This window comes from Drosophila biarmipes, chromosome X (assembly GCF_025231255.1).
Source record: "Drosophila biarmipes strain raj3 chromosome X, RU_DBia_V1.1, whole genome shotgun sequence".
Taxonomy (NCBI): domain Eukaryota; kingdom Metazoa; phylum Arthropoda; class Insecta; order Diptera; family Drosophilidae; genus Drosophila; species Drosophila biarmipes.
The window spans coordinates 2,422,182-2,438,391 of record NC_066611.1 but is presented as its reverse complement, the minus strand read 5'-3'; the positions used below and the strand labels follow the sequence as shown (position 1 = coordinate 2,438,391).

The following is a 16,210-nucleotide window of genomic DNA, read 5'->3' as shown; positions in this document are numbered from 1 at the left end:
AATGCTTTTGGCACATTTATTTCTGCTTTTCTGATTTCCCTTCCATTGATTTACACTATATTTAAACATGGAATTGAGCTGAACACGTACACACGAATATCATATCAACATTTACGTGGGGCTATGGGTGGTTTCGGTGCGTGTGTGAATCTGGCTATAGAAAACGGAAAACCTATGCAATTAATATTATATGTTATAACAAAATAATTGTTTGAATTTCACAGTATCTTAACGACAAAAAGAATATATGTTTGCTGGCTTCTAAGCTACCGCAGCATATAAATTTGACTAAAGGTATAAAATAGTCTTAATCAGATGTCGATAGTGTGTACTTAAATGGGTTCCTCCAACTTTGAGGTGGGTTTTTCAATGCCCGATGGATCAGAATCGAACTCGGCCCACCATTATCTATTGGAAATGAAAAGTGGGTGCCCTAGAGATTTTCTAATTTTCAAACTCGTTTATTTTGCCGGTATACTGCTTTAATAGAGCCTGTGTCGCTTTCTAAGCTGAAAGTCACACACGCACTTTCAGCGGAAAAGAGTCATAGGGGTTTCCAAACTGGCTTAAACTAGGGTCCGCGATAGTCTTTTGAGCCGTGAGAACGAAGACGTCAACAGAAGGGCCAAAAGGAATTACCAGATTTTACCATGATAACAACGTAACTATCTTGCGATCACTAAGGGCGTAATTATGTACAGCTTACGGTTTCAAAGATCGTCTAAACACTTTCTTTTAGCCATAAATTCCTTCTCTTTGAGCAGGCCCTAAATATATATACAGAACTCTTTATTAAACACTTAATACATACAGGTATATGTAAATGTATACATTTCTCCTAAAACCAATCGAACTAAGGTTTGACTGAACAAAAATGCACTTATCAGTTAGACATCTAGAAGTATCCATATCATGTAATTAACGTATTAAGGATTTATAGTACGCAAGTGTCCGTCCGCAGTCGTACTTTTCTTGAGAGTAGCTAAAGCCATGTAAAGAACCGAACACCGTTAATCTCAATATTGTTTATAGTTGACTTTCCTTTGTGGGATGGGGGGTTCGTTCTTGTCATCATTTTCCACTAACGAGGTAACATTTAAACGCGTTTTCTTTTCCACTTAACTACGACACCTTAGTTTCTCCGCTTCTCCGCTTCCTTTTGATTTAATATGCATTCAATTAGCCCCGCCCCCGCCCGCGCCCCACCCCGTGCAATTAGCATGGGCGCAGATGATTAGCCCGGGGTGGCGTCCTCATCCCCGGCAGCCCCACTGATTAATGCCCCTTTGACCTGGCCCTCGTCAGGGCACGGATGGAGCGGACGTGGGGCAGGAGCCTTGCATCATAATCTTGTTTGTATAATTACAATTGAATTAAGCTATAATAATCTTACTCTGCCAGCGCTGTCCGTCTCCAACTCCGCGCTGATCTCTCCCAGAACCGGCTCCACGGCTCCGCCTGCCCGCCGCTGGCCTCCTTGCCCTTATCCCGCTGCCCATGCCAGCCCACTTCCTTGGCCTTCTTTTGTCTGCCGCCTTTTGTGCGGCAGAACAAAGCGGTTGGCCGGGTCTCCGCCATCGCCGTTAATAAAACCAATAAGGCTAATAGAAATGTACCGATTAGCCGCATTGTCCCGCGGCCGGGCACCGGGCCACTCCCGCTGGCCGGGTGCTGATCCGGAGTCCGGTCCTTGTAAAGCCTTCCGTTCAGGTTGCGTGAGCCATCCTCGCTGCGCGTGTCCTTCTGCACCACCTCGTTCTTCTGCGGGGTAAAGGAAAGACGTGCGTTTTGTTTGGTCCTGTTGCGATTGCTTTCAAAGTGTTTGGGTCGACTTATTGCGTTCTTGGGGTGGTGAGCACTTTTTGGGGCCGCAAACTTACCGACACTTCGTTAAGATCATCGTCGCGAAAGACTTTCTTGCCGGGGCGCTCCATTTCTGAAAATAGAATGGGGGTAGCATTTGCATTTTAGTATACATTCCTGTCGCAGTTCTTAAATAGTAGGATTGGTAAAACAATCGAGGGTACCATCGATAGAATCGATGGACGAAAAATTAAGCAAACATCGATGGCTCGGGCAGTGATTCGACATAATAATGGACAAGTTTTTATAGCGCAAGAATGTTGTGTTATCTTTAAAATAATTGATAAATTAATCAATTTTCAATACTATCGATAGTTTCGATAGTGACCGCCATCGATATCCAAAAACACCGATACACACCTATTGATAAAAAAAACTATTTTAATAAATCCACTATTAAATTCCGTACAAAAAAACATTCCTTAAAACAAGAAGAAACGCTGAAGTTAAGGTCCTCGCATCTAGCCTTTTTTGTCTCAGATTTGTTATATGTTAGCAGATTAACCCAGAAAGCTTAGTTAATTCAATATAATTTATAGAAAATCTTAAATTTTAAATGGTATGAAATTGGGGACGCTCTTGGGATAGAGAATTTCATGTCCAAAATTATACTGAGAAACTGGTATCTGGAGGCAGTCAACTATTTCATACTTTCTTTTCTAATAGAACGTATATTTACCTTTGTAAACCATATATACTTTGTCGAATGTGTTTTACAAATTAATCGCCACATAAAAAAATATTTGCCAACCAACGTGTGTGAATTGATAGGTGGAAAATATTCAGAGAGATCACGCAAGCGGATGAAGCATTCAAAATAATATTGCGATTGGTCTGATTATTGAAGTGCGATATGTGCTGACCAAGAAAATTTATCCAATTTGCACGTAAATAATATCTTTAAAAATAGGGCCGCCTATGTACATCGATTTTGGCCCAATTGTAATACCTCCGATAGCATCGATAGTGCTTTTGCGATTTATTAATTCTTTTTTTAATTTAACTTAAAGCTTACCGTAAAGCCGGATGGTGCCCTCCGTGTCGCCGATGCTGTTCTTGGAGATGCACTTGTAGCCGCCGAAGTCGCTCGTTTGCAGTCGTTTGATGTGCAGAATCATCTCGATGGCGTACATATTATTCTCCTTCTCGGTGAGCGCGTAACGATCGCCGGCAATAATCATTTCACCTGTTCCGTGGCCAAAAAAGGTAGAGCAGCAGAAAATTCGAAATGAGCAACGATGAAAACGAGATGAGATGAGCTGAGGTGTGAATGAAGTCATGAATACGAAGCAGGGAGTCGGGCCAAATGAGTTCGGGTTACGTGAGGAGAAAGGTGGGGAAAGGCGGAGAGAGGCGGCGGAAGGCGGCGGGTGGCGGCGGGTGGCGGCGGGTGGCGGCGGAAGGCGGAGAAAGGGGCCAGCAGACCAGCCAGGGATGATGACATTTCTGGCACTGCCGTCGAGTGCTTCACGCTTACGTTGCGGCTCCCGTCACGTTTGCAATATACGTCAAATGCACTTGACAAAAGATCCAGCCAGCCAGGCCAACCCCCTCGGCTCTCTCCGCCGGCTCCTCACTCTTGCCCCTTTTCCTGGGGACAACAAAATATTTGAGTTTCGAACACGAACCAAATAAAGACAAATTGCGGCATTGAAAGGTTTATAAAGCTTGAACCAGTCCGGGCTCGAACTCGGGCAGATGCAAAATGAAAAATTCACTCGTGGCCACTCCGCCGCCCAGCAGGCACACAGCCAAAAAAATGTAGGTAAATGAGGCTAGCAATTAAATATTTGACTTCTAACTTTAAAAAAGTAAGTAAAAGTTGGTAAACTAATGATGATTTTCCAAGACGATATCTGTCCATTGATAAAATCAAACCAATAAAATACTTAGTAAATTGTAGTACATTTCAAAATGTTCAACCTAACATTAAAATATTAAATATGTTGTGGAACAGGATTATATACTTAACAGAAATAAAAACTAATACGAAAACTATAATCCCCCTTGGCTATTATTATAAGTCAATTGATTATCTTGTCTGTTGATAAGAAACCATTAAAAAAAAAATGTTTAAACAATTTTAGAATATTCTAATAATTTAAACTGAACATTGTTGGATATGTTTTTTGGATAAAATAAAATCAGCAACAAACCATTAAAATAGAAAATTATTAACTAAGTTGTGGTGTATTTTAAATTTGAATTCCTTAACCTTGTTGAATATATATTTGGAAAAATTAAAATACATGCCAATTAATCAGAACATACAATTAAAATATTTAATAAGTCGTAGTTGTGCTAATAAAGAATAAATTCATATGCATAATGAACAAGAATTGATTGATTAATTGATTTTTTCAATACAATATCTGCCCGTTGGTTAAAACATAACATTAAAGTAGAAAATTATTAAATAAGTTGTGGTGTATTTTGTCAATTTTAAGCCGAACATGGTTGCATATGTATTTGATAAGTTGAAATCAGCAGATGGGGCGAAGATTGTTTTCTGTGGGCTGATATTATCGTGGCGTTATCGACTTACCATTCTCCCGCTGCCAATAATTGATGGCCTTCGGCGATGCCTCGACATTGCAAATTAATGTGACATCCGTGAGGACCGGGGCGCCAACCAATTGATTTGGTACTTGCACCAGCGGATGAACTGCGAAGAGGAAAGCGGATCAGAAGAAGTCGAGTCTGGGACCAAGTCCGCTCCCAGTGACAGTGCCAATTGTTAAGCCATCAGTGGTTTTGACCTTGCCGCCCAGCCCGCCCAGACCGCCCAACCCCGCCCCGCGGACTAGACCGGCAATTAAGCTGCCGACAAGGGACCAAAGTCAAACTCCAAACCCTTTTGTCCGACTCCGGATTCCAGCTGTGATTTCCCGCCCTGCGCTCTCGTTTTTTTGTTGTCGGTTAATGGCAGCGCCAACAACAACTGATGCGATTTTAATTGAAAATGAATTATTTTGTTGTTAGGGTGAGAGCCAGCAATCCTGGCCAGCAATCAGGTCCACGCAGCAGCATCCATCTTTTTCGCCCAGTGGTCAGTCAGTGGCAAATAAAGCTAGCCAGCCATCGCCCCGACTTTTCCCGCTTTCCACTTCCTATTAGGAATACCCTCACTCATCTGGGCTGGGAATTGCTTTTCTCAGCCGAAGAACGATGATCCAGATCGGATTTATGATTCTACCACATATCTAAATTTGGCACGGGAGGTACGGAATCCTAAGGAGTTGTGCATATACATTTTTGGGGCCCTAAAATCAATGTTCAAGGCCCTAAGAATGGGTATTTTTAAAGTAGTTTAAGCTTTATTAATGTGTAAAGTTTTTAAGGCCCAGAATAATGTGTCAGGCATTCTTGAAATGCCAAAAGTGGCTTGGTATATAATTTTCTGGTTGAAAAAGTTCTGTAAAATAGCTTTAAGAACTTCAGAGTTCAGCACAGCTGTTTTGAAGGGCTTTTAGGGAACTGATTCAAAAGGTCTTCACCGGCATGGAGGTAATTTTTACAATTACTAAGTACTTAATTTCGGCTTTCACTCCGTTAGAGCATTTCAAGTTCGCCAGGGACAGGCCATTAATTCATTGGGTTTGCCCTTTGGAGCTTTTCCATGTTGTTCGTGTCGTGTTAAGAATTTTTTCGTTCACTTTCGTATTTTTTGCGAGTTGTTTTTGTGTGTTTTTCTGACCCTTTCCCCCTAGTCTTTGACGTTGTCTTGAAGCCGCCCCAGGGAGCGCAGCCGGAGAAGCGGAGGACCGAAGGACCGCAGGCCAGGCCACTGACCATCATTGTTTTTTGGCTTTTCAACTTTGCCATCACCGCCCCCGCACAGCGCCCCGTTCGCCTCGGGCTGCAATCGAGCGTTCATTATTGGTCAATTTATTGGATTTGTGCATGGCGCACTCTCGGCACGGCTCCATGTGGTGTCCGGACTTTCGGTCCGCCCGGCTGTTCCCCGCCACGATTCCTCCTCGAATCTGGAAGAGTGCAGCATGCGTCATGTGCTGTTCGCAGATGCCCAATTCCAGCTCTAGCCTACCACTTATTGAAAATTCAATTTGTCCTAATAGAGCTTTACGGCAGGCAGCAGCTGCCCGGCAGCAAAGGGATAATAACGTATTCAGCTCTCGAAGGGTTAAATCATTAAAATATCTAGCTTTATGCATTTATTTTGTATAATTAGTGATGATTTCTCTCGTTTTTTAATGACTCTAAAAGAAAAACATCATCGAAACTTGAGAAAATATTAAAAACTAGAGAAAGCACTATACCATATCATATCATAAAAGTGCCAAGGAGATGGAGATATACGGCGAAGCGACTGTTCACAAGTGCACGCCCGCAACGGCGCCAACTTGCGTCGAGTTCTTTATTTCCATATAACTTTTTAATGGGTGGTTCGATTTCGAAAAGTTTTGGGATAAAGATAGATATTAATAATCAAAATAAAACGGCATCTGCACTTTTGGTGGGGTGTTAGACAGGGAGATCCGATACTGACGGGCATTACTAGATCGACAAACGGACGGACATGGCTAGATCGGCTGGTTCAGCGATACTGATCACAAAAAGTGCCCTTCACTGCTATGCAAACTTCTGACTGAAATCATAATATCCTCTAAAAGGGTATAAGAGTAGATAGCAGGGACTGTAAATACTGATTATTGACCCGCTTCTTGAATAAAAAAATCAGATACTGAGAATCGACGCACGCAGAAAAGGAGAATACCATAAGGAAATCCTGGCTCTTCATTTAGCTGGGTAACAGGCTCATCGGGGCACTCGACTTTATCGGTCTTTCTTGTTGGTTATAAAAACTAAAAAAATAGGCTTTTAACACCTTTTTCGTACTGTTTGCAGGACTCAAAATTCCCTAAGTCAAAAACGTGTTTTGAGTGTGCGAAGTGAATTTTATTTGTATACAGTTTGTATCCCTGTTCCTGGTAGTTCATTCCATCTAGCCCGAACCTGTGGAGCTCTCCGTAGAGCTTGCACTGGAGCTGTCGGTGGAGCTATCGCTGGAGCTATCGGTGGAGCTATCAGTGGAGCTGCTGTCGGTGGAGCTGCTGTCGGTAGAGCTATCAGTGGCGCTTTCGGAGGAGCTGCTGTCGGTGGAGCTGGAGGAGCTGTCAGCCAACGAACTCTCTGTGGTGGTAAAGCAAGGTCTTGGACGACGACGTGGTGGACCCCACCTGCCAGGACCGCCAAAACCGCCAAAACCGCCAAAACCGCCAAAGCGACCAGGGCCTCCGAAGGAGCCGCGGCCGCCAAAATCTCTACGAACTCTGAAGCCACCTCGAAAGTCGCCGTTGTAGTCGGCTTCCGAGCTATCGAAGTCACCGCCAAAGCGGAATTCACGGCTGCGGAACGATCCCACGCTGCGACCACCACCACCGAATCTTCCGCCGCCACCACGTCCTCCGCCTCGTCCTCCGCCTCCTTGGGCCACCACCACTGCCACAAGGGCCAGGAGAGTAATTGCAATGTAGGCACGCATTTCCAGACTTGCTCCGATTGCAACTTATTCAAATGACTTTTGCGAAGCCCCTTTTATACCAAAAACCCAGACGAAGTCCACGCATCAGACAACCAAGAATCCCCCTGACGTCAGCATCGCCTGTGTGCTTAGCTGGATTCTTCGAAGAATGGAGAACGAAGCGAAGAACGCGATGGGAGCCCCTAGAAGACCTGCGCCCGAATTCTCCGCTTCTAACTAATCGTGTGTCTCTTGTCTTCTGGTCTTCTGGTGTGGCAACAGCTGGTCTGGCTCGTGTTTGAATTGAGTCCATTGTCTGGGTCTGAGAGGTTCGAGATTGAGACAATTGCGGTGCTGAAGGGAAGATTTGCGGGTGTGTACGCAGATTCCGCAAGTACAAAATAATTCCACCACAACACCGCAAAAAAATATGATAACGTTAAGTAAACAAGCAAGACCAATAAAAAACATGAAGTTCTGAGACGCCGATCTTTAAATACTCTTGAAGCTCAAGTAAACCATCATAAAAATCATACGTATCATTAATAACTCTATTCCTTAGATCCTATGACAGCTATTTGTCTAGTCCAAATCTTTTTGAATTCAAATTTTATTTTACCCATTCATAAAAGTAGTTCCTTTTTTACAATCGATGGGCTGGGCTCATCGATCCCTTTTAAATAGTGGAAATATTTATGGTTTATTTTGGGTTACTGTTCTCTTATCACCTATATATAATAAACTGTTTAATAACCTTTCATTGTTTTTTAGTTATTTTATAATACCACAAGCGGTACTTCTGTAAGTTTCAAAAACTAGTCAACATCGTATTGATCCCAAAAATGTATCGATAAAATGATTTGATATTGTTTTTTTGAGCTTGGACAAGCTTTAGTTTCGTAATCAAGTCTTTATCAAATAAAACCGTGTGTAAGTCAATCAAGTCATTGGGGGTGGGGCAAAAAGCTGCCCTGACTTAAGTTTATACGGGTCGAGGCTTTAAGCTTGCACATCCACTTAGCCCTAATACTCCGCGAGAGAGCTCCGAGGAGCCACTTAATTTTCTGATTAGAATCAATCAGCCGGTGGGTGGGAATGCGCAGGGACCAGGACGCAACGAGCAACGCAACTTTTCTCGCCCTCCGCACATATGGATTTTTAAATTGAAATTTCGAGGGCCAGACGGAGCAGGGCATCTTTAAGAGCCTCGTGGAAATGGAATTGAGACGACAAAGGAAAACGAAAATGTGGCATAGATAAAATAAAATACAAATGAAAATTAATTTTTGCGGCAAGGCTAGTGGCAACAGGGGGTGTGTGGCGCACGAAACTGGCGCCACATTTTCACGACCGTGTCAATATAATTTTTCGGATACGATCTTCTCGGTTTCCAGACAGGCTAAGCCCTGCAGGTGCCTTTCGGTTCCCTTGCTCGACCTTCTCTTACGGGCTTACTCTTACCACTTCTCCCCTTTTTTCCGCGCTTACCAGTGTTTTTCCTTTCGCCCTGCCACCCCGCCCTGCTGCTTGCCAAATTGTCGTCGTATAAACTTTGCCCCTCCTGGAAATTTCATTAACATTGATGCGGGAAGGTAAAACAGAGTGAAGTGGTCGGCGAGGGGTCACCGGGGGCTTTAGGAGGGCTTTCATGGGGGCGGACAGGGGGATAGTGTGGACTGCCCTTAACAATTACCACTTCACATGATACACACGCCCGCCCCACACACGAGTCTAAAGTTTTACGGCAGAAACGTGACGTTGCGTTGCCCCGAGAAACACTGCTCCCCCACCCGCCTGGCCCCTCCCGGGCCGGGAAAATGCCCTTTGACCCCACATCCTTCGGTTTGGCGCCTTAATGCATTTGGAAAGTTTGCCGGCCACGTGAAGGAAGCTGCCGGATATCGGAACGGAAACACTTGCAGTTGCCGCCGCTGCATTATTGCTGCGGTTCTGTTCCTGTTCCTCTTCCGCTTCCGCTTCCCGTGCACGGTCCTGCCACGCGGAAGCCCCCTTCTGGAGCACGCACATCACATCCGAGCGGGCTATACGTTACCATTATGATTATTATGCGGCATTAGCTGCCCTCGACTGCCATAAATCAGAGCATTTTCTTGGCCACCAGCGGCAGCAGCAGGTGGCGCCCCCATTTATCATGTATCGTATGCGGAGGGATGTTCCCGTGTGTGTATACTCACAGTGCACCTGTAGCTTCATCCGCTTGCTCACCGTCGGCGGCACTCCGTTGGAGGCGATGCACATGTAGGCGCCCATTTCCGATCGCGTGATCTTCGACAGCGTCAGCATTTCGCCCTCCACCGACTGGGCTGCGGGGGCGAGAATAAATGCATGTGTAAGAATGTGCTCATTCGTCTTATACGGGTATACACACTAAGGACATGCGGTCGGTTAGTCAGCTCGGGAGGCGACCTGCGCCACCCCAAGGTGCTTCAAAAGTTGGCTAAACGCGGGGCTTCGCGTTCAGAAAGCATGCTTTAAATTGCTAAAGCGTTTAAGACATTGTTGCAGTATGTGGAACCAATTTAGCACAGGCTAACCTGAGGACTTGGTGCATTTCATACGCTTTTCAGCTTTTACTTATTCTAGCTAGCGAATTGCCTTAAAATTCACTTTGAAATTGGCCACAGTTAACGCTTATCTGAAGACGAGGCCCTTGCTTAACCTATGTATAAAATATTATTTAGTATAAAATTAACGCTTTTCTACCTTTTGTTTTCTGGTGCGAGCCACTGCGGGCGATGATCTCCCTGCCGTCCTCGCGGCGCCACGTGATCTTGGGCTTGGGGTGACCACGCGCCCGGCAAACGAGCTTGGCGGACCCGCCCTCCGGCACCATCATGTCTCCAGAGGTCTCCTCGTTGATGATGTCCGGTGGAATGACCACCTCCAAGGTGGCGGTCTGCAAGCGGAAACGATAAGGTCTTAAATGTTCTTAGTTCGACAAAAATCACGTATACGACCCGTTGTTCACGTAGCGTATACGCCCAGTAGCCCGCTTTATTTATAGATATAAACCTCAGCTAAATCTCAGTGTTCAATTCAATGACTTTTGATCAATTTCTGGTATCTCACATATCCATTTTGATATGTCATCAGCTTAGTACCAGCTTAGTATCTAGCTGCTCTTACACCTTTCCCATTGCTTAGCAAGTATCTGATTTCTTTAGAGTGAGCTTAACTAAAATGCAGTTTAACTCGTGTTATTCGCTGCGCTTTTAACTAAAAGCCATAAAAACAGCACCAAAGTGCACCACTTTTAATGAGTATTGGTCAACATTTTAAACGGACTCTGCGACAAATTGCCGTCTCATTATAAAGCCCGGTGTCCCGCACCTTCCCCACTTTGCCTTTTTTAACATTTGTTTCATTTGCGGTCGCTGGCTGCTAGCAACAATAACCGAATTGCTGCTATCATTGTCGTTGTCATTGTCATTGTTCTCGCTGCAGTTGACAGTTGTGTCATAAAATAAAGTCGACGTCACTGGGAAAAAAAGGCGGCTGGCGGCTGGCTGGCGGAAAAGGGGGCGGCAAAAAATGGAAAACCCCAAAACGAGTCAAGCGCGAAATTTATACGACAGTGGGCAAAAGAGGCTGGAAAGCAGGACGCCGGGCGAGAAAGCTGGAGAAATGTCAAGCCTGTTTGCTTTTTATTTGTCTCATATTTGCTTTTCACTCAATTCGCTTTGTTAGGTTGATTTTATTACAGAGCGGCGGATGGTGGGCCGCCGCCCACCCGCATTTTCCCCAGCCCCACTGCAGCATAAATGAAATGAAATTGAAAACGCAATCGTTTTCCACATGTCGTTTAATGGCGGGGTGGTGCTTCATAAAAAAACTCAATTCAACTCGACGCTCGACTCTCGCCTCGACTCGAGTAACAGCAAACGTCACATGAGAACCACGCACACACGGGGAAAACTCCCCGGAAAATTTCAGAGGAATACCCCAGCCCTCACCCCACCCCCTCCCACATAAGCGCTCTTTGATGACGTCAACGTTGCAAGGGCACTGTGTTTGTTATTTATTTTCGTCATTAAAGCGCTTCATTGTTTATATATCGTGTTTAAATATCGCACACACCAGCGCAAGAGAAGGAAAATCGGAGGCCAGGATGCACAGGATGTGCATACACGAGCACAGCCCATGCAGATCCCGGCTTTCCCGGCATAATTTCATTATCCCCCTGCTATGCCTGGTCTTTTTGCTGGCCTGCTGGATAGGCAACTGCAAGAGGATAGCTTTGACGCCCAGTTAGTTCCAAGAAGTTGGGCTGCAGCAAAAAATAAGGGCTTCACGGAGGATGCAAACACATCGAGAATTGGCAATAACCGAATAAGGGACTGCAGAAATGTATATGCGTTTATCGCCCTTTATTGCTTTATGGCAAAGATTTGCATATCGGAAGTGCAAGACCAACATTGTGCTGGGCTACACTCAAAAGAAATTTAAGCCTAAAGCCTGGGAAACCGCCTGTTCGGAGGCGCACAACACATTTAAAGTGTTGTTGTTCTTAAATTGTATTGTTCACAACTGAATAAATAGTTTTGGTTACCATCAAATTGGCTAAAAAACATTTATTATAATGAAAACCGAACGCTTTAACCTTCTTTTCTACGAATAGAGCAGCCCTGCCCCCGCAAAGTTTTCCACTTTTTGTTAGAAAACCTTTATCATTTTTTAGAAAAGACTTCCGCTTTTGTTTGGGGATAAGTTGCAGAAGGTAATCTTAAGCGATTCCATGGATGGAGGGTGTGACTCGTCGATGTGAGTACTCATAAAAGTAATTTTATTTCTTGCATAAATGAAGCCTATGAATCTTAGAGGCTTTTGAATGTGGAATACAGTTCTTTGTCGCCTTTCAACGGAAAACGATTCTCGATAAATAAATTTAAATCGTTATTGTTTCTAGCCTGTTGTAGCTAGAACATTATGTATTGCTTTAACTGTTGGATTGATACATTATTGATTCAGTACCAATGCAACAGAAATCAGAAGTCAGCAACTGAGGAAACGCTCCTAAAAGGTTCGTTTTGATTTTTTAAACAGCTATAACCAGCTGACTAATTTATTGGGAGTACAACTTCAAATATTTATCTTTTTATCTAACTTAGTGTCTAAAATTATTTTTAAGTTTAGAAGATCTAGAAATACACTTTTTAAATTGACTGAGGAAATAATGCGTGATGCTTAAATCTTATAGAGTTGCCGTGGCATCTTAGTGAAGTAAGGTGACAACTCTGGTGAAATTTTCAGAAATGGTACTCTAATAAGCAAATGTTAAATATTTCAATAAAAATAATACATTCCTGTCTTTCCTAAAATGTTTTGCTTAAAAAATGTTATTACAAAAATGGTACATTTTAAAACAAGAAAAACATTAACGTAAAAATAATTTTCATTTCCTATTCAACAATATTGTTTCTAGTTTCTAGTTATATGAAATTACATTTCTTGAAGAAGGTATAAGAATTGTAAATGGAGTCATTTTCTTCAAACAACCCAACTTTAAAAAACAAAGATTTTTCAAGATGTTAGGCATATTTTGTGCTCATATTCGTACAAAAAGAATGTTTCGCTTCCTTACTTTATATAACCTGTGGCCCTGACTGTTACTACAGTCTGGCAAGAAAACAAATGACTCCCTTTTCCGGGCAATGTCAATTCGTAGCCGCCCTGAAATCGCGCCGCCTCACCTGCATCTTCATGGGATCCGTGTTGACCTGACACATGTATTTGCCGGAATCCTCCATCTTGACGCTGCGTATGTTGAGCGTCCATGTGTTGTAGTCGTTGTGCTGCACCGATAATCGATCATTGTTGGTTATCACGTGCTCGTGAATGGCCAGAATTGCCTTGGCATCGGCCTTAATCCAGGCGACCTGATGGTGCCGGTGCCAAATGGCGGCGGGCGGCCGTCGGGGGAAATGGGGAAGTCGGAAAATGGGAAATGGAAGTGGGGATAAAGGGATGACCATTGTTGTTGTTGAGTTGATGACAGCGTCGGTTTGAATGCGCACATGAGTGAGTGTGTGTTGATGAAGACAACGGTTGCCGTTGTTGCATGTCAAAGTGTTGTTTGTGTTTGTGTTTGTGTTTGTGTCCCGGGATATACGTATACGTGTGGGGGTGGTGGGGCGAACGCCAGATGTTCGGAAATTGCAGTTTGATATCCACCCACAGGGAAAGTTTCGAGGTCATTATATTTAGTTAATGCCATTATGGGAAACATTCGCGCATTGTCACCGGCGCCAATGTTATTCGTTGTTGAGTTGTTGAAAAGTTGGAGTTGCCCCGAATTCAGGGTTTGAAGGATTACCAAATCGATTTACGAATATTTGTGTTGTTGAATTGTTAAACGTTTAACAGAGAGTACAAAAACCAGCGAAATTAATTATAAGTTTTATCGGGATTGCGGGTGTTGGTGTATTGGAATGGGGGAAGTGGTGTGTTGAGTATTTTCCACAAGGATGGGTCGGTGGAGGGGGCATGTCAGTGTTGGTGCATTGCATTCAAAGCAGACGGCGATAGTGTTGTTAGTCGGTTCGGTCCGAGTTGTTGCGAGTTGCGTTGGTGTAGTGTTGTTGTTGGTGTAGTGTTGTTGTTGGTGTTTTTGTTGTTGTTGTCATTGTCAGATGTCAGCGCAATTTGACGCCATTTCCATTTCGCACAGGAGCAATGGCAAAGTTTTTGCAAGTTTTTGGTTCGAGGGTGGGCAGGATAGTTGGTTTTTTTCCGGTGGTTTTGCCATCGAGTGCAGATTGTTAGAGTCATTGTTGGTGGTGTTGTTATGGTCGGTGGATATGAAAGGGGATATTTCAAGTGCAATTAGTGGAATTGGGTTTGCGGTTTTCGGTTTTCGGGTTTCAGCGTCCATCGTTGGCCATTTGGCGAATGGATTTCAGTGTTTTTGTATTGTTTTGCGTTTGTTTTTTGTTTTTTGTGGATGCGGGGTTCGGTTTGTGTTCGTGGAGAGAAGAAATATTCAACAATTAGTTAACATTTTCCGCTTATGCAATCGCCTCGCGTCCCTTGTGCAGGTCTATACATTTTCTTTCCTTAGTAACCAAAGAGCAAAGGTAAAACAAACATACATACAACAGGAAGTAGCGCTCACATGTGCAAAGCACACACACAGAGACAGTGGTGGGGGAGACAGAAACGAAGGGAAAGGAACACAAGAGTCATGAATTATGGGTGCAGTTGGCGGTGCGTTGTGAAGCGGCTAATCAGTTGGCATTAACATCGCATGCACAATTAGAAAAAAGAGTGGATTAATGTTGAACGGGGCGGGACGGGCTCGGGGATAACGACTAAAAGGATATGTACGTATGGTGCAGGCAGGCAAACGTTGCAACACTCACAATCCTCCCATCCCACTAATCCTAGCCCCTGCGCCACCTCCCTGCTCCGCTGCCCGCTGCCCGCTGCTCCGCCTGGTTTTAATTAACATTATGATGTGCCGACTGAGCGCAGTCTACGGGTTTTAGCTAATAGGCTTAAGCGGCTTTGTGCGGACGAAACGAAAACGGGTTTCGCAAATCCGGAAAGTGAAACGGGGACGGGAACGGTGGACAAGGAACTAACGATAGAGTCGGATCGGTACACTCAGGAGAAAACTTGACAGATAGGATTGTACAAGTATTACGAAAAGCATCAAACCTGTACGAATTTCTTCCATTTCCGAATGGTGTCTTCGCGGCTTAGTATTCCCAGGTCATTATTCTGAGGAAGTAGCGTATATATATGGCTTTAAGAAGAGAGTTTTTAGATAACATTTTCATTACTTAAGCCCATTCATTTGGCAACTGATTTTAATTTTGACTATGGATTGTAATGTTGGAGATTAATTGGCAAATAAGGTCACCAAATAATTAGGGCTCTTGTTCACAGTTCTTAGTATCTCATTTATTTTGTTAACCAAATCACATTGATATTCTGGGTGGAAAGTCATTTTAAATGGGCTGGACTGGTCTCAAGCATGTATTATGTTGGAAAACGTACTGGAAATGCTTTAAGCACTCGTTCTTGTAATGGAAATATTTTTCAACTTTAAAACTATATCAACAACCTTTGGAATCACCATTTTATTTGATACTTAGAAACAATATTCAGTGAAATTATACCTTTGTCAAAATTGTTTGTATTAAAACTTAACTAATATTATACATAGAGATATTTGGTCTACTCATCGCCGTCTTTTTTGTCTGAAACCTTTTTACTTTTTACTATTCTGTAAATAAGTAAGCAAGAAAAAAACTGAAGTAGGTTTGAAAATATGGTTGGTGCTTGCCCCCACAACGGATTATTTTTGAAAAACTACCAAGCTATGAGCAAAGGTACTTATTAGTAAAAGTGATTATATGTATCCCAAAATCACTTTATCGATAGGTGTAATTAGAGTGGTCCAGATTGAATATTTTCTGTGAATTGTGTTTGTAATACAGTAAACAAGACATATTAATCACAATTCGATACCTTGCTAACAAAACGATTCAACGAATTATAAAATAAATCTCGTTTGAGGCAAAGTCATGCCAAAAAAGTGCTATCTCTACTTAAGTGGTACGGAACGGTAGATTCTATTGTATTCTTCTTAGGTCTTATAAAGAATGCCCGACGATAGGCAAAACTACCGAAAAATACAACACAAATACCAAAGACCCTACCAAGGTTCTACTTTTCCCACAATTAGTCGGCACAATCTACGTCTAAACAGAGTTAGCCCCATAAATCCATAAATCTGCAACTCCACCCTAGTGAACCACGTAGGTATAGCTTGCACTATCCAGTGTTATTTATGTTAACCACTGATGGTCACACTGGCACCTAAATGGGGGTGTATTG

General features: G+C 43.3%; 1 protein-coding gene across 2 annotated transcripts in view; it reads right to left on the bottom strand.

Moving 5' to 3' along the window:
- Window positions 1-1,229: 1,229 nt before the first annotated feature.
- Window positions 1,230-16,210, bottom strand: part of LOC108035802 (neurotrimin) — a 37,440-nt gene continuing 22,459 nt past the window's right edge. For both annotated transcript variants that reach the window (XM_017111544.3, XM_017111545.3), the window contains exons 4-10: window positions 13,060-13,245; window positions 10,073-10,265; window positions 9,544-9,672; window positions 4,409-4,528; window positions 2,879-3,049; window positions 1,881-1,936; window positions 1,230-1,761 (exon numbers count right to left, since the gene is read on the bottom strand). In XM_017111544.3, coding sequence (XP_016967033.1) covers window positions 1,390-1,761; window positions 1,881-1,936; window positions 2,879-3,049; window positions 4,409-4,528; window positions 9,544-9,672; window positions 10,073-10,265; window positions 13,060-13,245 — 1,227 coding nt within the window. In that variant the 3' untranslated portion in view covers window positions 1,230-1,389. The remainder of the gene's footprint in view (window positions 1,762-1,880; window positions 1,937-2,878; window positions 3,050-4,408; window positions 4,529-9,543; window positions 9,673-10,072; window positions 10,266-13,059; window positions 13,246-16,210) is intronic.